The sequence below is a fragment of the Synchiropus splendidus genome, chromosome 3, assembly GCF_027744825.2.
Source record: "Synchiropus splendidus isolate RoL2022-P1 chromosome 3, RoL_Sspl_1.0, whole genome shotgun sequence".
Taxonomy (NCBI): domain Eukaryota; kingdom Metazoa; phylum Chordata; class Actinopteri; order Syngnathiformes; family Callionymidae; genus Synchiropus; species Synchiropus splendidus.
In genome coordinates, this window is record NC_071336.1 from 35886202 (window position 1) to 35910657 (window position 24456).

The 24456-nt window shown below is 57.1% G+C and overlaps 3 protein-coding genes across 4 annotated transcripts; 1 reads left to right on the forward strand and 2 right to left on the reverse strand.

Annotated features, from left to right (window-relative positions):
• Positions 1–7158: 7158 nt before the first annotated feature.
• buc (bucky ball) lies at positions 7159–10320 on the reverse strand. Its single transcript, XM_053858733.1, has 6 exons — positions 10101–10320; positions 9889–10038; positions 7798–9171; positions 7634–7735; positions 7500–7574; positions 7159–7437 (listed from the first exon to the last, which is right to left on the reverse strand). The coding sequence occupies exons 1-6, from the start codon at positions 10105–10107 to the stop codon at positions 7409–7411; spliced, it is 1737 nt and encodes a 578-aa protein (XP_053714708.1). The 5' UTR covers positions 10108–10320; the 3' UTR covers positions 7159–7408.
• On the forward strand, positions 10105–23624 carry kbtbd2 (kelch repeat and BTB (POZ) domain containing 2). 2 transcript variants are annotated; one of them, XM_053858730.1, is made up of 4 exons: positions 10105–10404; positions 12827–13309; positions 16446–16611; positions 17182–23624. In XM_053858730.1, exons 2-4 carry the CDS (start codon positions 13137–13139, stop codon positions 18739–18741), a joined length of 1899 nt encoding a protein of 632 aa, XP_053714705.1. In that variant the 5' UTR covers positions 10105–10404; positions 12827–13136; the 3' UTR covers positions 18742–23624. The 2 variants fall into 2 exon arrangements, with proteins under 2 accessions (XP_053714705.1, XP_053714704.1); XM_053858729.1 differs by lacking the exon at positions 10105–10404 and adding an exon at positions 10443–10776.
• Positions 19636–24187, reverse strand: avl9 (AVL9 homolog (S. cerevisiase)). Its single transcript, XM_053858732.1, has 16 exons — positions 23988–24187; positions 23378–23498; positions 23211–23296; positions 23075–23146; positions 22788–22877; positions 22653–22719; positions 22541–22581; positions 22438–22476; positions 22298–22367; positions 21841–22232; positions 21640–21774; positions 21359–21578; positions 21168–21285; positions 21040–21093; positions 20767–20855; positions 19636–20690 (listed from the first exon to the last, which is right to left on the reverse strand). Exons 1-16 carry the CDS (start codon positions 24069–24071, stop codon positions 20569–20571), a joined length of 1800 nt encoding a protein of 599 aa, XP_053714707.1. The 5' UTR covers positions 24072–24187; the 3' UTR covers positions 19636–20568.
• Positions 24188–24456: the final 269 nt, after the last annotated feature.

Below are 24456 nucleotides of genomic sequence, written 5' to 3' on the forward strand. Positions count from 1 at the left end.
CTGTTCTCACGTGGGTGTCAAATAAAGACTGGCATTGAGGGACACATGAGAGACTTGGCCACCTCTGGTTTAAGAGGCAGTGAGCACAGCGAGTCTGCGTCCAGAGACTGGAGTGTGTTTCACCAGCGCAGCCTCATGTTCTCCACCAGAAACCAGTGGAGGTGGAGACCCAGCTCTGTGTGGCCCGCAGCAGCAGCATGAGCTCCTGAGGCGAGAATGTTGAGCCTGAACGTGCGCCTGCTCTGTGAAACGAGGACGGAGCCCTGAGGTGATTCACTGGAGGCGCGTGTTCGGTGACGCTCTGCCTTGTTGGACTGGCAGGAGGTGTGTGGCAGGTCCGGTCCTGGGGGCAGCAGCTGATGTGACGAGGGCCGGACGTCATCTCGCTGCTGGGTCTGCACCAGGACCTCCTCCCTCCTTACACATGGAGCAGAGGCTCTGCCCCGAGTCTCTCCTGGATGGCCGAGCTTCTGGCCCTCAGAGAGTCTCAGAAAAGCAATGAGGTTCCTCGGAGTACGACAGACCCCTGTGGAGCAAAGCATGATGGGACATCTCCTGCGCCACCTGCTGGAGCGAGGCCCACCTGCCAGTTACTCTTGAAGCTGCACAGCGATATTTCTTACAGCGTGATTTATGCTGCTCCAGAAACACAACACACACACACCTTCACCTGGTTTGGCCTGATCACAAGTGTGCTGAACACTCCCAGCTGCCATGACAACCAGGCACTCACCTGCTGGCGGTGGCCATGTCGGGAACATGGACGCGTGTGTTGTGAGCCCCCCCACTCGCCTCACCCGGGGGGACTCCAGTGACTCACACTCGCTCTGTCACCCTTGTGTCACCAGCGTCTGCCCAGTCGCACCAAACGGGACGTCCAGGTCCAGTTCTTCTGCCACTCATCAGAACGTCTGACACCAGACAGTCCCGCTGACGTGTGTGTGTGTGTGTGTGTGTGTGTGTGTGTGTTCACAAGAGATTATGGCATGTGTGGCTGCGGGACAAGGTCACACATGGGAGTGAAGGTCTTGTTCCAGTTTAGCAGCTGACTCTGGTCCTGACTCAGTTGTGGCTCTGGTTCTGACTCAGCGCCTCCGTTGGGACAGGTCTGACCCACTGATGTGGCTGTCTCTTGGTAAGCTGATCCAGCTGCAGGACCGGTTCTGTTCTCTCACCCAGGACCCAGAAGATCCTGGAGCACCAGAACCTTTGCGGGTGGTTTGCTTCTGGACAGGTCCTGGGCCGGGTGGGGTGAGAATCAGAACCTCGAGTTCTGGGGTCAGTCGTCCACCAGAGACTCAGAGTGGAGCTGCCATTCCTGGACCGGAGCCACATGGAGACACTGAAGCCTCGCTCACGTCACCTCGTCTGCAACTCAGTGGTCTGATCCACACATACGGGCTTAATGGTTCCGACTCGTAAACAAGATAAGATATCTGCTGACTCATCTTTAATTTGACCGCCGCGCCGCTGCGCCTGGGCCTTTTACCCTCCGGCGCCTCCTCCTGACAAGAGCAGATAAAAAAAGAGTCTCGGATTTACCCGCCAGCCGTGCTCTCCGGCTGATCCCTTATCTCCGGCGGATGGGGAGGAGATGGGAGTGAAGGTGACCTGCTGAATGAGGCGGGAAGATGAGGAGGCTCGGTCCAGCTGGGTGGACACGGCTGACCTTCAGCTCCTGCTGAGTTGGTGTCCCGAGGTGTTGCTCTCAGGGTCTCAACACCACCAGAGGACGCCGCAAGCACAAGGTTGCTGGTTCGAGTCCCAACACCTGCTGACCTGCAATACCTCCCAGGATCCAGGGCTCACACACCCGGGTCACTCACCGCTCTCTCACCTCCTGTCTCTCTTCTGCCACCCTCAGTCATGTGATCGATGGCCCGTCAGAGGTGGAGGTCACATGACCACAGAGGAGTGTGTGAATGGCGCGTTGATTAACTAATGACTGTGTGTGTGTGTGGTCTTCCTTGTGGGGACCAATTCTTGTCAAAACGCTTCCTTATGAGGACAATGTGGGGACGCCCCCTATGGCTCAGGTTAAGCCATGAGTTCAGGAGGAGCGGCTGGGGAAAGGGTGATGGCCAGGAGGGGTCCTCACAAGGACAGAGAGACAGGCGCGTATGTGTGTGTGACTCACTGAGTGGAAATGAAGCAGAAATTGAATTTTGAGGGCGAAAGCTTCGTCTCTCAGTGAGTGAGTGACCTTCAGTTGTGATACTGAGATGAACACACACACACAGACAGACAGATGAATACATCAGCGGCTCAAACTCTTCTCCGGTCGTCCATCACCGTGACCCTCATTAACTCCCTGCTCCTTCATCACATCTTCATCCTTCCCACTTGGTTCCTCATCTCCCGCTGCTTCTCCCCCTTCTGAGGACATGAACCTTCTCAAGCCAGGAAAGTTGCAGCACACCTCCTCCGCCTGTGCTTTCAGTGTTTAACCGGAGCTCAGCTTTGGTCCCTGACTGTGACAAGACGGTTGTTTTCATGTAGAGCCAATTCAACTCACCAGCGCCGCCCTAGTGACCGTCTCAGCAGTGGACCATAGCATGCATCAGAGGAGTAATTCAAGATTTGAATGCGTTCTTTTTTCAGTAGACAAAAATGTTCCCGATCACAATACTTTATCAACAGTGTTGCTCAGCCCAGCCGTCCACAGCGCAACCTGTGTCAGACGCACCAATGTGAAATATCACCTAAAGTGGGACCATCAAAATGGCGGCGCCGAAGTCGGACAGTTGAAGTGGCAGCGCTGAAGTTGGACCACAGAAGTCGGACCTTTGAAGTGGCAGCGCTGAAGTTGGACCACAGGAGTGGGAGCACTGAAGTCAGAGCGTCCAAGTTGGAAGGTCAAAGTGGGAGCACTGAAGTGGGGGCGCCAAAGTCTGCCCAAATCCATCAGCCGTTCTTTCTAAAGAGAACTGGACACTGGTGTCTGTCAGGCAAAGATCTGGTTTCACGCTTGCCTCACCGCTTCATGAAAGAGTTGCTGTTCTTATGAGCCACTGCGCCACAAACGCACCCATAAATGTGTAAAAACCAGAGGAGCAGAGTCCGATGTTTGGAACAGCTGTGTTTATTTGTTGGTCAATAAATAGTGAACTTGTGTGGTGACAACTGTGTGGCGTGAAAGAATCGTGTTTGGAGTAAAAAAGTGCCTTTTCTTCACTTGTGTGCTCCAGCGTGGATCAACACCGCGTGTCCTTCCTCTGAACTCCTGCGGGGGGAAGAGATGATCGGTCAGACGTCGGTTTCGCAGCCGTGACCGTTGACTCACACGCACCATGTGATTGTGACGTTGTGCGTTTGTTGGTGATTTGTGTTCGATCCCTCTGGAAACCGCCGCCGTTGTGCGTCGTCTTCCATGACCTTTCTGCTGGACAGAGAGACAGAGACAGGAAGTGGAGTCAGCGCCACCCGGTGGCCACCTTTAACAGAGACCCAGGAGCACCCGGGCACAGGGAGAGACTCACCCGTCTGCCAGCGCTGCCTCAGGTGGACCTGGTCCACGCTCCGCCACCCGTCCTGGGGCGATCTCATGTTCTCGTCCAGCTGTCTGATGGTGTTGCCATGGGGACAGCAGCGCAGCTTCTTCCAGACCCCTGCTGGACACTGTAGCTCACTGCACCAGCAGCTCTTCTCCCTCAGGTTGGAGTTGGAAGGACAGGGCTGCAGGTTCTGCCGAGGCGCCAGCGGCCTCTTGAGGGGATCTCTGAGATCCGAAGTCCACCTGAGGCCGGAGCTGTTCTCAGAAGACTCTCCTTCTGTGTCGTGACTCCGGATGGATCCCTGCCGCACTCGTTTCTTGGCATGAGAGCGGCACGCCTCGCACGTGGGCAGCCTGACGTTTGACTGCTGGAATGGAACGGCCTTCCTCTTCCAGGTCTGACCATCGAGGCCCGTCCCAGCCTTGGAGCAGTTCCTGCGCTTGTTCAAGCAGCGCGTGCACAGTCGCTCCTTCTTGGAGGCGTATCGATCCAACATGTTCCCGCCGTAGGGCCGACCGAGGCAGCACTCGTGGTCAGACAGACTCCGCCGGTCAACTTTCCCCTTCACTTTGTAGCGTTCTTTGGGTTTCCGCAGCCTGGGCAGGTCGTTGTACTCCAGGTCCAGTTTCCTACGTCGGTTAGGGAGATCCAGACTCGCCCTGTTGGCAGTGTCGCCCTGCTTCTGCGGCGTGGGTGGCACTCTGCAGTAGTGCAGGTTGTCGAAGTCGGAGAGCCAACTGGTGGAGGGCAGGTAGGTGGGCAGAGACTCGAATGAAGTGTCCTGGGATTTGGGGTTCCCGTCCACCCTCAGAGGGGATGCTCCCTCCAGAATCAAGCTAGACTGAAGAGACGGCTCTGGCTGCGGGTTGGAGTTCACGTGAGGAGATTCCTCCAGGGTTGCGAGCTCCATCAGGACAGCTGACACTTCCTGAGGTTCCTCCAAGGGTGGCACCTGCGTAGCTGGATGTACCTCGCCGGCGTTGAGCGCTGGTTCTCCTGCAGCCGTTTTGCTCTCGAACTCAGGGTTCAGGATCAGGGAGCCTGGCGAGCCCATTAGGGTCTCATCCACTGACCAGACGCTTGACTCCATTTTCTGGAGCTCCGCCAGGTACTTTGGGTCAAAGGGTAGGTGAACAACTTTAAACGGGAAGCTGCCGTCCTGTCCTCTTCTGGTGTCCTCCTCGGCACAGACTTGTGGACTCTTACCTTCATGGCGGCCCTCACTCTCACTCAAGAGCCGCTCGCTGCTGCTGGAGCCCACCAACAGGATGTCGGGGCAGACCTGCGGCACTTGATCCGGCCGGTCTGGGAGAGGACTCGGCCCCTCTTCTGGGCTGACGTGACCCTGGACCACCGACCTGCATTGCACCACATCCTGAGAGAACTGGTGGGAGACCTCTGCCGTCTGAGAGCGCAGAAGCTGCAGACCCACAGGGGTGGTGCAGCATTCGATGCGGACCTCCTCGGTTTGAATCATGAAGCCACCGTTCTGAGGTGTCCTCACGTCTTTCAGCTCCAGAGAGCATTCTGCCTTCTGCACAGCCAGAGCTGGGGACGGCTGCTGGCTGAGGCCACTGGGTTGCGGCACCGACAGACGACTTGAGGCCTTGGTGTCGAAGGATCCCCGGGTGCTGGTGCTCGGGGGGGCAGAAAGAGGCTCCGTTTGGACCTCAGAACTGGTGACCTCCCTGTTTGGCCCGCTGTGTTGGTAGCGGAACCTGCGGGAGTGGTAGGCCATGGTCTGGTAGTACTGCGGGTTCAGCAGGCGGCGGTAGTCCATCAGGTGCAGGTGCGTGTGCGGCATGATGAAGGCGGGCGGCTCCATGTAGGGGCTCGACTGATAGTGTGGCATCATTGCCATCCCATAACCTTGAGGAACAGAAGTGTGGTCAGTGAAGCAGCCCTTCAGAATCAAACAGAAACAAGTGATGGATCACCTCCATGTTACACATGAAACCAAGGCTTTGCTCTTCAGTCGGCAGAGAAGACCCAATGACACGAGGGTGGTCATAATCTTTTGGCCAATCAGTTGACCTCCCAAGCGTTACTCTAATCTACTGACATCTCTTTAAACCAAAAGTCTATTTTCATTGGACGCGACGAAGAGGCCAAGGACAGGATGGAGTTAGCGTTTGGGGTGGTCCAGCACAGGAAGCCCTTGTCGACCAGTCCACCTCATGGTGGTGAGCTTTCTGGGCTCGGACTGGTCAACACTCCGACACTTGTCAGCAGAGTTCGATACGACAGGTCAGTCCGACACCATCACATGGTGAGAACAAACCTCACGACAGAAGACTGAGACAATGATGAGTTCCAGTGAATGTGGAGGGGTGGCGTCCATGGTGAGAACTTAGGACACCATCTGCAGAGCTGCGGTTCAGGCTGCCGCACCGTGACGCAGGCCTGACGACGGCGCACGCTCGATCGACAAAACCAGACCTTCTGCTGACACCATGCGAGGAAGTCAAGACAAGAAACATTCCTTCTGGACTCACCAGGAGCTGGGTAGCCGTAGTACGGGCTGTAGCTCAGCGGCACGTGCAGTGGCATGGGCCACTGTACGCCCGGCACGGGGAGGAACTGCTGCGGTGCAGGCTGGATGTAGAAGAAGGGCTTTTGGTGCGGCTCGTCCAGGCGCCCAGCGGGTGCAGGGCCCGGCTGCGGGGCCTCCTGCTGGCCAGGCTCGTGGGCCTGTTGTTGCTGAGCTCCATGAGCCCCGGGGCCGCGGGGGCCGGGACAGTCAGCGCGGTGAAAGTGAGAAGCCACAGCGTCCGTGTCTGAGCAGGAAGCAGAAGACAAGTTAGAGTGGAGCGGAGGTCCTGGACAGCAGCGGAGCCCGGTCTGCGTACCCAACATCTTTTGAGCCAGCGACTCGACCCGCATGCTTCCGTCTGAATTTGGAATCGAAGGTTCGACTCGCTCAGCTGTTGATCACTTCCTGCTCCGTCCAATCCCAGTCTCAGGCTTCTCCAGCGACCAATCGGAAGTCGGGAAGTCGGGACTCTCCTGCTGCCCTTTGACCTGGAACTAGTGGAGCTGATTCGGAACAGAGCTGCGGCTCGTCAGCATCGTTAGCCGCCACGCTTCATTCGGTCAGCTGGTGAAGCCCCTCCCTCACAGACTCCCCCCAGCCAGACTCTGGTGTTTCAGGGCTCTGAACATGTTTCCTCCCAGTGAGCACCTGAAGGCATCAACACCTCCCACATGCTCGGTTGGAGAGCAGCACATCTTCCACGCGTCGGTTTTACCCGTGAGACTGGCTGCCAAAGAACCAACCAGCTCAATCCAAAAGAATCCATTCCCAGACAAAGCTCTGGGTCCACAACGAGGCCCGACTCCGTGGTCCATCACTCCTCCTCCTCACCCACCACTGTTCCTGAGCTTCCTCATTCCTTCACTTGAGGGAAGGTAGATGGTGGTCCCCACAAACTCAGGCTGTTTGGAGCGGCTCTGGGTCATGACCTTACCCAACATCACAGCATCTGTCTGCTTCAATCTTTTATTGGACAAAGCATTTCAAACCGTTTATGCAATATAGAATACAAGTGGATTAATATGAAGTAAAAGGAAACTATCATGACTCCCACAAAGCAAACTGAAGTGGCGGAGTGACGATGAGACAGGAGGCTCTTCAGGACGAGTCAAGAGACGACAGGCTGGTGGAATCGGTTCAGTATTTTATTGGACTGACCAACAGTGACCCCGCGTGACCCCGCCCCCCAGTCAGTGAGCTCATCGGTGCGAGGCAGCTTCTCAGCTGAAAACATCTTTATGAACCAAAACACTCGTGCTGTGACATTCACCCTGTGCTCCAAACATCTTCAACTTCCTGTTCCACCTACGGGGACCTGCAGAGCAGACGGACAGGTGAGGGCGCCGCAACGCAGGCTTCTCGCCTGGGTCCACAACGCTCGTCAACATCTGGGCTCTCTGGGTTTGGAGGCTGCAAAAAAGGCAGGAAAATGAGTGAAGGCCAGCAGATGTTTTTCAGAGGTGAAAGATCACCTCTGTCCCAGGGAGCCAGGTCCGTGGCGTCGTCCTCTTCTCTGCTCCTGTTGTACACCCTCTGAGCGCTGGCATCTGCAGACACAGGCCGTCAGCAGTGACTGCTACCGTCGGGTCGCCACACTCGGCCAAACCTGCGCGTGGCAGAGGAGCCGCGTGTCTCCTTCGAGGAAGCACCTCGCCGTCTCCCCACCTCCTCTGCTCCGGCGCCATCACGTCCTCCCGGCGGCTCTCGTCTGCTGACGCCCATCACGGTCAGACTTGAGAGGACACCTCAGTCTCGCATTAGGAGACTCACCCTGACACGACCCGCACTGCATCTCTTCCCCAGCCGGCGGCGCCGCCCCCTCTCCGTCGGCCTCCTGCTTGCCGGCCTGGCGAGCGCCTTCCTGGGCCACCGGCTCCGGGGGGTCCTGGTACGGAGCTCTCTTATACCAGGGCTTGCTGCTGTGTCTTGGCAGCGCCGCGTAATTCTTCCTGGGAGCCGAGTGCTTCCTCACCACCACCCGGACTTGTGGCTCGCACCGTTCGTCCTCAGAATCCGCAGCCTCGTCCCGGTACTTCTTGCTCTGCAGGCCTTTACTCCTGCTGGAACCCTTGGCGAGGTTTTTCCCACAGCAGGCACACATGAATCGCGTGGAGCCTGGCAGCCACACCTCATCCGTGTCAGCCGGTGTCTCGCCAACTGTCTCCGTGAACCTGCGACCGGCGTACACGTGTTTTGGGAAGAGGTCCACCTCGTCCAGATCGGTGGAGAACATCTCATCTCGTGAAGACAGCTCATCCAGGGACGGGCTGAGGACACTCATGCGCTCATGAGTCGTCTGCAAGGAGAGGTAGTTGTAGTAATACGGCGACGTTGGTGAGGAGATGCGGCCGGCGGCGGCGGCAGCGCCAGACGCCAACACGCCCTCAAACGGGAGTTTGAGGATCTGGAAGTTGGGGTCTGCAGCGGTGCGTGTCCTGTGGGAGCATCTGCCCGAGTCCCTGGAAGTCATCTGGACGGCAGCGGGCAGGCAGGACTCCACCTCGGGGTCGCCCAGCGGCAGCTTCTGCTCGGTGGCGCAAACCTCTGTCTGGACATCTGCAGCCACCTCCGCCGCACGGAAGTGCTCCTCCGCTGCGGCCCGTGACGGCTCGTCTTCGTGAACCGAGGAGCTGTCCAGGGGCAGCTCCTCCTCCAGGCCTCCAGACCAGCAGCCCTGAGGGCTCAACACGTCCAGGCTCCTGTGACTAGACTCGCCGTCATACACGGCCGTGGTGGAGATGCTGAAGACCACAGCCGGCGACTCCAGACCACTCTCGCTGAGCGCTGCACTCTGCTCTTTGCTCTTCCTCTCGTCCTCTGGCGAGAAGATGGCGGAGGACTGAGACGCCACACCCGAGTCCAGCTCCCTCTCCCTCTGAGGCGCCTGCACCCCGTCGCTCTGCATCTTGTCCAGGCACTCGATGAGCTTGGTGATGGCTTCGTTGGGGTCGGTCTGAGCCTCAGAGCTGGCCGTCTCCCTCCGTGGATGGTTCTGCTGGCGAGGTGCTTCGCTCCAGTTCTGGAACCGAGGTTCAAACATGCGCCTGTAGTCCATGGGGTACATGGGGCCTTGTGGGAAGACCAAGCCGGGGTACTGCATGTAGGGCTGGTACGGAGGCATGCAGGGCCGGGCGTAGTTGAACCCTGGACACGGAGGCAGACAACACAAGAGGCTCGAGTGCAGCTCAAGAAGAGTCGCTGGAACCACAGCGTTTGATCTGGAGACGGTGTTGTCGTACTCCACACCGGCCTGAAGACCACGTTTCAGGGTCTCCGTCTCAAACTCTGGATCTCTATTCAAGATTGGCCCAGTCCGACAGAGAAAACTGTCATTCTGGCTTTTGGTTCAGTTTTGTTGCGATTTTCAGGTCTCCAACCGATCCACTAGAGGGGCAGGTTCTTGTTCCTAGCTGATCAGGAGGAGAGCCACACACCAGTCAGGTGTCTGAGGACTGCTGTCTGTCTGTCTGGCTGGTGCTGCTTGTTTCAGCTGACACCTGATTGGTGCAGCTCATTTGTGGATCAGTCTGAGACTCCTGGTATACACCTGGATCATGTCTCGGTCGGCGTGGTCTACACACAACACCATGTGGATCCAACACTAGTATCTGAAGCGCTGTGATCAAAATAAACATGCCACACCCCGACAATAAAGACGCCGTCCTCCCTGAATCAGAGCAACAACTGGGGGCCTGGACGACAGTCCTGAAGCCGAGACACACTCCAATGCTGGCGGAGTGTGTCTCGGCTTCCCATTTTGAGGCTGAGCTCCTCATCGTCAGCCTAAGTGACCTCTGAACTCTGGGGAGAGCCGCTCGTGCCCAGTGAGAGGAGCGCCACCACTGCGCAGCGGCGCCTCACCTGCGGGTAAACCGTAGTGGCTGTACGGGCTGTTGAGCTGCCACGGCTGGTACAGGTAATACGGCTGCGACGGCGGCTGCACGTAGAAGAAGGGTCGCGGGTGTTGGTTCCTCTGCTGCCCTCCGAAAGCTTGCGACGCTTTGTTTCCATCTACAACACAGAGTGACGCGTCAAAGCCGCTCCTGCGCGCCGCTCCTGGCGTCGGACGTTACCTTCCATCTTTCCCTCAAACACCACGAGAAGAAGTCCCACTCGGATTCTGCAGAACACTCAGACGAGCGTGGCCTCCACGTGACGCCAACAAACAAAAGACCAAACTTGTCCGATCATTAGCCAAATAAGATAAACCTGTTCGAGGCTGGCGGTGCGTTCAGGGTCAGTGGGGGAATCAGTGTGATCGGCCGACTCTCATTCACGTGTGTTTGTTTGGCACCAAACGTGGACTTCCTTGATGCCCGTTGAGCGCGGCGACTCATCTCTAATGAAGAGTTGGCTGATGCGTTCAGTGACAGCGTGGTGAGGAAAGTTGCTTTTCATTTTACAGAGCATCATACATTGAATGTAAATGTAATTGAAGTCCACAACCTCGGTGTGTTGCGCACGTGACTGCGTAGTTTCGTATATTTCGTAAACGTCTTGTCGTGTCCCCTTGCGACCAGCAGAGGTCGCTGTTTGACTTCAATTGGTGGCGGACGGGCTGGTGTGAGCGCATGCGCAGTGTCAGCGCTCGGCCTCCGCTCTTCCAGGCGCTTAAGATGCGCTGAAAGGTTGTTGGTTCAAGTCTGCTGGTTGAAGACGTTCAACGCCTCCGGAGCGTACCAGACTCGTGAGTCGGAGCGAGAAACCCGCAGAGGCGGCTGTGTGGAGTCTGTTCCAGTGAACAAACCGGTGAGTGTTTTGGTGAAGTGAGTAACTCGGATGCTAACTAGCCCTTTAGCTAGCCGTGCAACACTGCAGCGTCTGGACCTCATGTCTTCCGAACGTGGAGACAGGCGGGGTGGAACGTCATGCGCCTGGTCTGTGGAGCAGGCAGCGGTGGTGCGGACCGCTGACACCGCAGCCGCCGTCTGGTTCGGTTCGTTCTGGCCACGGAGGGGAACGGTGGCTAGCGGGCTAAGCTAACTAGCAGGTCAGACATCAGCAAGTTGTTCAGCTCCACGGAACCCGACTTGTGTTCCGATTCCGTTCATGTCAAGTTTGTCAAAGATGCTCGTCCAGTCACGCTGCGGTTAAACAGTGGTTTGCTGTTGGATGCGAGTTCATCCGAGTTTTCACGGCCAATGAGGAGTTAGGAGCCGAGAAATGTCAAGGTGTGACGTCAGGTTCCAAATGTTCTGATGAGGAATGACGTCTCTCACGAGATTGACCATGGAGAACAGGCGTAACACGAGGACGCTATCGGCGCAGCGCCTGGGAGCGAGTAGACCCCGGGGATATGGAGGCAGTGCGATGGCTCTTCTCCGAGTCTCAAGTGCGCGTCAGAACTCGCCACATCGATCTATATTGGTGAGTGCTATGCTGTCCTGGATCTGTCTTCCTGTCTGTTTTCACAATAGACAGGAAGGAGCAAGATCACCAATGTGTGTGGCCCCTTTTCGAATGGAAGGGTGGACGGACGTAAGCACCCGGGGTGAGCAAGACCACACGCAAGTCGATTGGCCAGTCACTCGTGGAATAGGACACCGAATATTGTCAGAGTGGACATACTCCACCTGAAACTGTGATTCAGGAAATGTGTACAGATGGAAGCGAATCATGGCCGTTATAAAGGCTTTTAGCCAGGGGGGGGGGGTCTGCGAAACATGGAAAAATGGCCGCCCTGTTGCATCCACGCCATAAACGTCCGATTGTTAGTGCCGGTATCACACCCTGCTCGTAGTGTCATCACACTGGTTTCCACTAAATTCTTTCCACATGATCATTTTTCTAAATATGATTGAAACTCGCCGATTCTCCACCCTTCTGCAGCCGTAGCTGGGCCGCCATATTTGTTTACATGCGTAATCTGGCGGTTATCCACATGTGGCGAGTCACTACACTCGTATGTCGCATGTCTGACGCTGACGACAGGAGGAAGAAACCTTCCACATTTCAAACGGTCGTCTACAAAACAAATTCATATTTTTAATCTGAAGAGTATTTTGACGTTTTTTACCCTTCTATCTGAACAAAGCTATTTTTTTCAGTAGCTATTTGCAGACCTCCGATTTGTGTAGGTCCATGATTATTTACTTGTCTCTCTCAACTCCCTTCACATTATTATTAACGTGTGCTGAATAAAACGATTAAAGTCCACCAGATAGCAGAATTCAAGGGGAAAAAAGTTGTTTTTCATGTTTCTGTTGGCGGGGCCAGGGAAATAATGGGCCTGTCACTCTGATTAACTGACAGGCCAGTGATTGAAAAGATCTTATGCTGCACCCTGAAAGGAGCAGGCTATTGTTGTGTAGCATGCTGTCCAGCCCAGACAGGACAGATTCAGAACCAGGTGATCCAATTTCCTGTCGGGTGTTTGGAGTCCCTCAGGTCGAGTTTGGATATCTGGGGGTTGATTGGCAGCTCAAGGGGTGGGACTATAGCTACATGGTCCACCTGCATCACTGGTACAATCCTGTTTGGGTCTGTTCAGTTGAAGGGAAACGTTGGCTGCACTTTAGGCCACAGTGAGTCAGGTGGCTGCAGGTGTCCCGTGGTACGTTGTCTAGTTATTTCTGTTCATAGCTGGCCGGCGTTCGGCTTTGGACCCGGCAGCTGTCGTGTTCACAGCAGTGGCGTTAAGGCGCAAAGATGTCAGAGAGTGCTGGGTCCTGTGGTGTGGAATCCCGAGCATGTGATGGCAGCCTTGTCAGAGGTGCTTCAGCGTGACTGTCGTGATTTGGCAACCCGCATAAGTTTCCGTGCTTTTGTTGGGTCTGACTGTGTTGTCTTTTGTTTCCAGGCCACTGCTGATATCATAGTCCTGCTCCCTCCAACTCTTCTGGACCTGCATGGTCTCACGCGACCAGCGGACACTCGACCCACTGGCCCCTGGTTCCCTCCATTGTCCCTGTCATCCATCATCCGGTCACGTCCAGAGCAGCCCCACGCCTGTGTCGAACCCTCCCGTGGTTCCGCTGGAGGTGTGCAGGTTCTGTCCGACCTGCTGATCCGAGGACCGTCACTCTGACATTTTCTCCAGGTGGTCTCGCGTCCGGTTCTGCCGGCCACCTGACTGTTCAAAACTGGGGCGCGATTCATGGGATGCAACCATGTCGGATCTCAGTGAGCGCAGGCCGGTCAACACGGACTACGCTGTCTCCCTGCTGGAGCAGCTCAAGTTCTTCTACGAGCAGAAGCTGCTGACCGACGTGGTTCTGTTGGTGGAGGACACAGAGTTCCCCTGCCACAAGATGGTGCTGGCCACGTGCAGCTCCTACTTCAGGTCAGTGGACGCTTCCTCACATCTGCCTTCCCATCAGTCTGTACACCCACAGCACGGTCGCATGCCCAGACCGATACGCTCAACCACTGTCATGACTCCAGTGATGCCCCTCGACTCACATGTGGATGTCAGCATTGTGAGCGCTGGCCGTGCAAGTCGCACTTCACTACACGTTGAGGACAGTGTAAAGCTCGATCCCAACCAGGCTTTAAGCTAGGGTTGTGAAACAGGGTGTCCATTCCCCTCCAGACACGTCGTGTCAACGACTGACTTAACTTGCTTTGTAGAAAAAAAAATTAAAACAAGCTGTAAACATCTACAACTTTTTATAAAAACACATCAGAGGCATTAGCTGTTTGTAAAATTTTACTCAGCTGACCCCGATGAATGAAAAAAACAAAACAAAACAATTTTATCCTGAGTCTTTCCCTTACTACAAGCTCAGTGTCGACAGTTTAGTAATTCTTCTTTTATATACATTTATGGAAGATAAGCAACAGTTGTGTCAGCTGTGGATCTGTTTTCTAAACTTTCACACATTTAAACATTCATTCATTCAGCCAAAATACATATGAAGCCTTGCCTCTTGATTAAATATATAGAACCATGTGAAGTTTCATCCCTGTTCATGCTATTTTGCTCGCATTCGCCAAATGCTGTGAGCTGGGGAGCGAGGGGGAGGAGCTTCGTGCCAAATGAAACACCAAAATACTCCTCCGATTGAAAGCTATGAGTTAGTTTGGTAACCGATTGTTTACAGTGAGGAACGTATGTGCAGTTTCCTCCTGTCACCAGTGTCACACACCCCACCAATCACAGCGCTTCCACGCCGCGAGTGTGGCGCATGCTAGCGTGAAGTGAAATATCTTTGATGGTCTGCTTCCAAGACGCCGGCATGACGCCAGCATGAAGCTGCCAAATGGTGAAGTCGGCACGTCAAGAGTCTCAACCGACCTTACGGTGCAGAAATGCTGGCGCAGGACTGTATCGCTCTTTTTAGTCCAACATATTGATGTTTATTCAGTAGATATGCTTTGAGTTTATTGGAGCAACGGACCCACAGTGGGCAGCGAGTCATGCGACCTTCCCTGTCAACGCCTTGTGCAGAGAAGATGTAGCCCGGGCTGAAACGCCGGCGTCAGCTGTGTGGGGACACGCATGGGCTCACCTGACTCCTGCCGATACACCGCCCTCCTTAGGACTGCCGGTACCTCCAGCCTTCATCATCAACTCACGTCTCTCTAGTTGTGCCGTGCTCGAGTGCCTGGCTGACTCCCTGTTACTTGTAGGGAAGGAGGCAAACATAGTGGCACAACGAACCAGTGACTTTTAGGGTGGTTTCACACTGCAGGTTCTGTCTTGGGCCCCCTGCTGTGCAGCCTCGCGCCTCAGGGATGTCCCCTTTTTCCTCCTCAGCTTGCGGCGCTCTGCGCAAAATAGCTGTTTGTGACCCACGACGAAGTGTGAATACGCCCTTAATTCATGAAAACCAAGCAGCCAGAAGTGTCAGACCCCAGAGGGAATCCATCTGTGGCACAGTTTGATGATGCCAGGGCCTGATTCTGGGGAGGGAAATGATCCAGGTTTCTGCAGGTGGAACCTTTGAATGAATGGCGCTGAGGTGTACGTGGGGTGTCTGAGGACGTCTTCCCTAGAGCTGCTGTCACATGTGTGACGGCTTGCCTCCTTGTGTTTCAATCAATAATGCAGTGTTTTGGAAAGCGCACAGTGGAAAACAGGAGAGGCCCCCGTCCCCACCCCCACACCACTTGGAGAGGTGAGAGACGGATGTGCACAGACAGCTCTGTCAGAGAGTTTGAGTCTGGAAGTGTTGCTCTGCTCTCTGGATGTGTCGTCCTCACGCAGAGATCCACACCAAGTCCTCATCCACTTGATGGATGTTGCTCCAGTCCGTAGCTTGCAGGAGACCAGGAGCCTTCATCTTCCAGGGGTCTAGAGCAGTGGTCCCAACCCTTTTATCACCGCGGACCGGTCTACACTTCACCGTTTGAACGCGGCCCGGGGGGTATGATGTTGCCACTTTGAACCGTCAGACCAGGCCTCTGCATCTTTGTGTGCTTGGCACGAGGGAATCACCGACCATGATGAAATGAGTCTGATGATGAGTCTTAAAAACGTTCTTCTTCATGGAAGTCGTGTCTCTTCACTGAGCCTTTTTCTCTTGGCAAAGAAACTTTCCAAAGACGCCTGTTTCCTACTCATTTTGCAAGCTTGTGGGTTACATTCTGGCTTTCAAGTGACCGAAGCTTAACCAGGAGAATCCAGTCATTTTTCAAGATAAAAGCTCATTCAAACTCAGATAAAACAGAGAAAAATATTTCTTGTGCAGCCCGGTACTAGTTGACCCACTAACTGGTACCACTGGTCTAGAGAAGTGTTTTCCTTCTTTATTGAGCCACAGCACACTTCAGTCATTGAGGCACCAAAGGAACCACGAACTTGTGCTTCATCCGAAATCGAGAAAATCCCTTTCAATTCATGGGCAGTTGTAGCTACCCACACCCGGCTTTGTTGCTATCAATGTACGGAGAATTGACTTCCAAACCTCTCCAGGTAGGGGGCGATGGATGTCATTTGAAAGTCATGTTTTGTCTTATCGTTCCTCTCAAGCTCACGGCTATGTTTGAGACTAATATTCGTTGGCCATTTCTGTGAGTAAAGCAGCCATGAAAGAAAAATAAAACTGTTTAGGAAGGAACAGATTTAGATGACGTAAACAACAACACAACATCAAAGGCAGTAAAGACTGCTGGCGCTGGAGCAGGACTCGCGTGACCAAAGCAGTCGGCACTTCTGTTCAGCAATGAACATTTTCATTACTCTACTCTATCGTGTGTTTGTCGTGCCAACGGACCCGATTAGTCATTTCGGAGGGGTCGAGACCAACAATGAAAACAGGGCGACGTACTGCACACCAGTGTGGCAGAGAACAACTGGGGCGAAAGCGGCACATTTCAAGGCTGCGATGTCGATAAAAGGCCTGCCGTGTCTTCGTTCTGGTGTGAGGAAGCGCAGTCTTGACACTAGTCAACTATCGGATTACATCCTGCGGCATGGCGCTTCAGAAGCCGCAGCCTCGTGTGTCTGCACTCTCACCCTGGTGCGTCTCTTGCAGGGCGATGTTCATGAGTGGCCTGAGCGAAAGCAAGCAGACTCACGTCCACCTGAAGAACGTGGATCCGGCGACGCTGCAGATCATCATCACGTACGCCTACACTGGCAACCTGACCATCAGCGACAGCACGGTGGAGCCACTCTACGAGACCGCCTGCTTCCTACAGGTACACACACGCCTCTCTGTACTTGTGAGGACCTCTCATGGCCACCACCCTTTCCTCAGCCTCTCCCCCTAAACACATGGCTCAGTTATTTAGGAGTTTTAATCCTCAAATTGAAGCCTAACCTTGTGGGGACAGACAGAAGTGGACCTGACTAGGATAGATATGCTGAAACACACTCACCTCTGTACCTTTCACCAGCCTCTCCCCTGAACCTAAGCACCCAGAATCACCCAGTTATTTTGACGTCTTCGCCCTGTAAAACCTTGTGAGGACCGACCAAAATGACCTCACAAGAAGGTGGCTTGAAGAAGGCTTGATACTCATAAGTGAGGCAAAACATACCCCCCCATACACACAAACACACACTTGCTTGTATCTCTGCCCTTGCGAGGACCTCCTCTCCTGGCCGTCACCCTTTCCCCAGCCTCTCCCCCTAAACACATGGCTCACCTGAACCAGGACTCTGGACCAGACTGAGACCCAGTTAGACCTTGTGGCTCTCTCTCTCTCTCACACACCGCCACACGGTGGCGTGGCTGTGCGTCCTGTGACCCGCGTCCTGCCTTCCAGGTGGAGGACGTGCTGCTGCAGTGCCGCGACTACCTGGTGAAGAAGATCAATGCCGAGAACTGCGTCCGCATGCTGAGCATCGGCGACTTGTTCAGCTGCAGCGAGCTGAAGCAGAGCGCCAAGCGCATGGTGGAGCACAAGTTCCCCTCCGTGTATCGGCAGGAGGCCTTCCTGCAGCTGTCCCACGAGCTCCTGGTGGACGTGCTCAGCAGCGACAACCTCAACGTGGAGAAGGAGGAGACGGTGCGGGAGGCGGCCATGTTGTGGCTGGAGTACAACATGGAGGCGCGCTCCCAGCACCTCTCCTCTGTGCTCAGCCAGATCCGCATCGACGCGCTGTCGGAGGTGACGCAGCGCGCCTGGTTCCAGGGGCTCCCCCCGAACGACAAGTCCGTGGTGGTCCAGGGGCTCTACAAGTCCATGCCCAAGTTCTTCAAGCCGCGACTCGGAATGACCAAGGAGGAAATGCTGATCTTCACGGAGGCTCTGTCCGAGTCCCAGGGCGACGCCCACATCATGCCCTGCTCCGCCCCCACCACGGTGGTCTGCTACAGCCCGCAGGCAGAGAAGGTCTACAAGCTCTGTCCTCCGCCGGGAGAGCTGCAGAAGGTCGGGACCCTGGTCACCCCCGACAACGACGTCTTCATCGCCGGGGGCCAGGTGCCGCTCAAGAACTCCATCAACAACCACGGCAAGAGCAGCAAGTTCCAGGTGGTCTTCCACTCGGTGGACAGCTTCTTCTGGTTGGACGCGCAGCAGAACGCCTGGGTGCAGAAGACGCCCATGCTGTGCGCTCGCATCAAGCCCTCGCTGGTCTACTGCGAGGGCTGCATCTACGCCATCGGGGGCGACAACGTGGGTGGCGAGCTGAACAAGCGGACGGTGGAGCGCTACGACTGCGAGAAGGACGAGTGGAGCATGATGAGTCCGCTGCCCTTGGCCTGGAACTGGAGCACGGCGGTGGCGGCGCACGACTGCATCTACGTCATGACCCACGACCTGATGTACTGCTACTTCCCGCGGGCTGACACCTGGGTGGAGATGGCCATGCGCCAGACCAGCCGCTGCTTCGCCTCCGCCGTGGCCTTCGGAGACCTCATCTTCTACATCGGCGGCCTCCACGTGGTCAGCAACTCGGGCACCCGCCTGCAGACCAGCACCATCGAAGGCTCCTCGGTGACGGTGGAGATCTACGACGTGAACAAGAACGAGTGGCGCACGGCCGCCAACATCCCCGCCAAGCGCTACTCGGACCCGTGCGTGCGCGCCGTGGTGCTGCTCAACTCGCTGTGCATCTTCATCCGCGAGACGCACATGAACGAGCGCGCCAAGTACGCCCTCTACCAGTACGACACGGCCACGGACAGCTGGTACCTGCGCCAGCCGGTGCCCGAGCGCGTCCTCTGGGACCTGGGCCGGGACTTCCGCTGCGCCGTGGGCAAGCTCTACCCCTCCTGCCTGGAAGAGTCCCCCTGGAAGCCGCCCACCTACCTCTTCTCCTCGGACGGAGCCGAGGAGTTCGAAGTGGACGGAGAGCTGGTGTCCTTCCCCCACGTATAGCTCTGAGCCGAGGAGGGCGGGGCCACGGCTCAGGGGTGACCCCTCCCGGAGCGGCACCTGAACCACACCCCTCCCCCCCGTCAGCCGCTGTTACACGTGGGATTCGCCACCTGGCCGGGGCAAATGGCCGTTGGGCCGTCGCTGCGGCGTCTTCTGACGTCACTGTTTTCATCTTGTCACACAAGTGGCACATTGCGACTCTGGAGTCGTTCAGCGGCTCAGTCGCGAGCTAGCTTCTGTTAGCTTGAGCACTCGACTGAGCCGCGTGAAGGCCTGTTACTGGCGATGGACCCGATCGGTCCGAGTCATCCTGGCAACAATCCCGACGTGTTGGTCACGGCGTTAGAACCCGGGAACGTTCGGCAGCCATCTTCCCAACATGTCATGACCAGCGGGGGGCGTGGTTCCCAGGAAGCGGGTTTCAAGATCGACTGCAGGCTCAGTCTTTCACCTCCTGCTGCTCCTCATTTAAGCTCCAGCGCCCCCACCAGGCTGTCGGTTTCACCTTGTTCAAACTCATTCCCGCGCTGCTAACGCCGTAAACCATCTGTTTCCGGGGCGCGGGGTTTCTTTTGTACTAGACTTTTTTATTTAATACCAGACTTTACTGTAGTGCGACTTGTTCTCCCGTCGGACCCGAGTTCGGGTCCGTCTTGCTGCTGATTGGTTGTGAGCAGAGGGCTGGCCCAGGCTGTTGCCATGGAAACTGTCCCAGCAACCACTAGCAGTAGTGGGGAGGAGGGGGCTCCTCCGACCTTTATACGAAAACGGGGTCATGAGCACAGGTGCTTCGTGACGGACTCGCATGTTTGGCTGCATCATATTCCTTTGGCACTGTATTTTGAATGAACGTTAATTTATTAAAAAACATACCAAAACGTTCCGCCAGCCTCGAGGGCGTCTGTTCCTCATCCTGCCCGCCGTGGAGGTCCGGACCTGAGAAACCCGGGGAGACTGGAGCACAAACAGCCGAACCGTCCGAAGGAGGTGAAAGTACTTTTTTATTCAGCAGTAGAGCGTCTCACTCTCCGTTCAGTCGGAACACTCCACTCCAAAACACCAAGTAGAAAACAAAAGCAGTCGGGTCGAAGGTCACGGCTGAGGCGCTGACAGCATGCTAACAGGACCTGGTGACTTGGGGGCGCCACGGCAAACACCCAGAATAAATACATCTTTAGCTCCACTGGACAGACGGACGCACCGCGGGGTCACATGGTTCTCGGGCAGCGACGTGAAGGGCTTGAGGTGAGGAGCAAGAGCACAACTGTCGCAGCTCGGACGCGAACAGACTGGGTTGCGAGTTGATATCCGCTGGTTCCAGGAGCCACGCGTCACAGACGCGTTCGCTCCACAGTCAGGTCCAGAAATGACTGAGCACAGAAAAGACAGGAACAGGACCAGCGTCTGTTGCCATGGTGACAGACCAAGCTCCTGTCTGAGCCACACCACAGTGTGAAGCCTCGCTCATGACACACTAAGTGGAAGTCAAATTTAGCCATCATCGATTCAGCGATTAAAAACGGAACAGTGGTGAATAGGTTAAAAAGGTTGTCGCCATGATGGTGGGTCGCTTGCTGCTGAAGGCCAGTGAGCAACACTGCCCCCTGCTGACCGGCCCAGCCTTCACACCGTTACCATGACGACCAGCATGTGTTGATGTCCGTCACTAAAATGAAGGTCTTGGGCGAGCGCCGACGGCAGCGGCGAGCTCGTGTCTCACGGGTCACGTCCAGCATGAGGAGAACTGGCAGGAGGGTCTGGGTTTGAGCTCACAGTGGAGGAACGTGGCTCTGGTCCCGGAAGAAAGCAGCCAGTGGAAACGTGTGCTCAGCAGGTCCGTTTCTCGGGGTCAGGGGTCACAGTGGTTGGTTCTGGAGCGGGAGACAGCGTGGAGAACCAGGAGGACATGGCCGACTTGGCACTGGTCAAGGCTCCGCCCACCGACTGACCTGGTGAGACACCCACAGGTCAGTACCCACAAGTCAGGAGCCAGGCGATGAGCGTGTTAGCCGCGAGCTACCGTACCCACGATCTTTCCCGTCTGCACCACGCTGCGGCTCGTGGTCATCATGGCGTTCCCGATCTTCTTCCCGCGCTCGCTGTTCTGCACCGAGCTGTGGCGGGAAACATGGCGGTGAGGATGAGCAGCGGGACTCAGTTTCCTGTTCTCACACCCACACCATCATCAAGTTCCTACTGAGAAACTCCGTCTGATACTTAACGTCATTGCGTTCTTCTGTTCATTTCAACCACAAGAGGGCGACACTTGCCGTGCAGCAGGTGGACGGAGGCACTTACTGGGACAGTCGCAGTTTCACATCAGCCACGCTGTAGTGACCCTGGAACAGGTGACTGACACACACACACACACGGGGGTCAAACCAGAACCAGCGCATCCGCTGCGTCCACACGGTGGCGCCACTCACCCCGGCGTGACGGTCGTCATGGCAACGTGCTTGTTGCTGTACCAGACCCTGAAGTTGTGCGTGTTTTTCCAGGCGCCGACAAAGCCGGCGCCGTAGTCGGCCAGCAGCCGCTCGCTGTCTGTGGCGGAGGCAGAGGCGGGGCGTGAGCGGCGGTGCACAGCCAAGCGCGCGCCCCCGGGGGCGGGCCTCACCTGGCTGCAGGACGCTGGACAGCAGCGAGTGCAGGTAGAGCGTGAACTGGGCCCGGATCCACTCGTCGCCGCCCTCCCAGCCCGTCCCGTCCAGGAAGACGTCGTCCCTGTTCTCTGTCACGTGCTTCACCAGGTAGTCCGCGAAGCGCAGGTCCGCCGTGGTCAGACTCAGGACCTTCCTCAGCTCCGGGTCCTGGATGTGGATGGCCGCGTCCTCCACCTGGGGGTCGCCACAGGGTCACGGCCGCACGCCTTTCTGTCTGTCTGCGCAGCGGTCGTACCTCCACCACGGCGTCGCTCAGGTGTCTCTGCTGGCGGAACAGAATGTTGGTCGCCCCGGCGACGAAGCCACGGACTGTCACGTCCGACAGCAGGTGGTGCTGCTGCAGCGCCATGTAGGGCAGGCACAGGTATCCCTGCAGAGAGCCGGACAGGTGAGACCGTGGCAGCGGCGCGTGACAGCAGGCGGGCAGCTGAGCAACCTTGGTGAAGACGGCCAGCGGGAGACCGTACTGGTCCTCCTCCAGTCCGGACACCAGGCCTTGAGTCACGGCACCCGGGCTCGCTGCCTGCGGCTGCACGGTGATGGGCACGCCCGTCTCCGCGTCTGCCGCTGGCTCGGGTGCTGCCTCTGCCCCCTTGGGGGCGTCGTCCAGCACGCTGGGGTCCAGAGTCTCCCAGTCGCTCTCCGAGGAGTCCGGCGAAGTTCTGGTCGGGGGTTTGAGGAGGTGGTTCCCTTCTGAGCCAGACGACCCGCCGTCGGCCAGATCAGTGACCGACACCGACACAAACTCCTCCCCGAGCGCGCCGTCCTCCGACACGCTGCCCCGCGGCCGGTAGTGCGACGAGTCCACCAGTCCGTGCTCCAGCATGCCTGCACACACACGGCAGCGGCGTCAGCAGGGTGCGGAACCTCCACCGGCGCCGCTCGCCACTGACCCGGGAAGAGCGACAGCACCGTCATCAGAGCTCCCACCAGCCGGCTGACCGGGGACACGTAGAACAGGACCTGCGGACGGAAGCGGACGTGAGCGCTGGACCCGCGGTGAGCCCGGGTCATGTGACCGGCCGCCCGGCACCTTCTTCTCCAGCAGGATGAGCTTGAAGAGGATCAGGACCTGAGGGCAGAGCAGGGTTAGTGTCAGCGCGCGGCACCGGCCCGGCCCAGGCGGCGCCCCCTACCTTGTGTCGGAAGTGCAGGATCAGGTCTCGCGGCGACAAACCTGCGGGAAGACAGTGTGAGCGAGTGGCTGATTAACAGAGAGGGCAGCGCCCCCTGCTGGGGCCGACCTACCCAGGTGGAGCTGAGAGCCCTCCAGGCTGGAGCCGCCCAGCGAGCCGTTCATGTGCTCGAACAGCTCCTGTGGAGAGAAAGAGCCCCAGGCCAGTCGGTGACGTCTCAGGCCGCGGTGATGTCACAAGCTCTCACCTGCAGGATGGAGATCTGGGAGAAGTCTTTCTCCTCGAAGTAGGCGTGAGTGATGAGCTGCAGCTTGGCTTGGAGGAGGCCGAAGAGAGGCTGCACACACACACACACACGCGCACGCGTCTGTCTCTCTCTGTCCCTGTGAGGACCGCGCCTGGCCGTCGCCCTTCCCCCAGCCTCTCCCCCTGAACTCATGGCTCACCTGAGCCAGGACCAGGCTGGAGCCCTCAGAGTGAGGCGAGAGGACCCACCCGCGACACACACGGACCTCAGAAGGACGAGCCACTCACCACGCGACTGAGGACACACACGCTCTTCTGCACCGTCTCACGGGTCACGTCGGCCTGCCGCACCTTCAGAGCCTGACGGTGGGAGATCAAGTCATGACACTGCCGTGGGCCCCGCCTCCACACAAACACGGGGTACCTTCGCTTCGATTTGTCGGTAACACGAGACCCCGTAAACACACTTCATGTCGCCGCCCAGCGGTGGGAGGTGGAAGTACACCGTGTCTGCAACACAAGCGGCAGCGGAGTCGGTGAACGGCGGCGGGGGTGTGCGCGCGCGCGCGCTCGTGTGTGTGTCTCTCTCACCCTCCTGGAAGTTGTGGGCGCCGTCGGGCAGCGCGAGGAACGGCAGGTACTTCCACTCCTCGGGCAGCAGGCTGCTGTCGTGACCTTGGTCCGGCAGCAGCGGCGGGAAGGAGAACTCCACCTGTCAGACAGCAGCCAGGTGAGTGACTCGGGCCCCGCCCACCCTCTCTGTCCCGAGGTCTGGAGAGGTGGGGCGAATCCTCAACCAGGTCAACAGGTGGGCGGAGTCCGCTGACCCCCTCGGGTCGAGCACGTCACCCAGACTTTCGTTTGGAGCTGCTTCCGGTCCAGCAGAACCAGCTCTGAATCATTGAGCAGCTGCAGGACAGATGGAAGACGGTCGCAAAACACCTCGATCACGTGACAGCTCCGCGACCGGCCTGGGCCGAACCGGTTCCCTGAGTTCTGTCACCACACGTGACTTCTGTCAGCAGGTTTCACTCGAAGTGGGACGACTGGGTTCGGGCACCGGCTGCAGGAAGTGGCCGTCCCTCCCGACACCAGAGCGCCACAGCGGACAGCTGTCACCAGCGGTTCCGAAGCTCTAAACCCCGCGCGCGCGTCAGCCGCTAGCAGCTGTTAGCTTGTGTTAGCATGTGCTAGCAGGTACCTGGCAGCCCTTCTTGTGGTGAAATCCGACCACCACGATGTGCAGCACGGGCCCCCGTGGCTCTTCCCTGCCGTGGGAGTCCATGGCCCGGGGCGGACGGTCGCTGGGTTCGGGCCGGGGCGAGACGCAGCCGCAGCTCCAGGAACACAACACCGGAAGTGGCTTCCTCCCGCAGCCGAGGCAAGAGACGGCTCCGCTCAACACTTCCGGTGTCTTCTTCCGCGCAGTTTAACCGACTCTATCAGCTTCTTACACTCGTGTTCACGCACGATTCTTCACACAAATGTACCCGTGCGAACATACTCCATGTTCCCGTTCACCACGTCCCGTTGTTGAGATGTCACAGACGAGGTGGGAGCAGTTAGTTTACGTCACCCGCAGCAGAGGAGGAGGGAAGCCTCTTGACGCTGACTTCTTTGGCTCTGTCAAAACAGTGACGTCGTGATTTCAGAATCAGAAAAAAAAACTA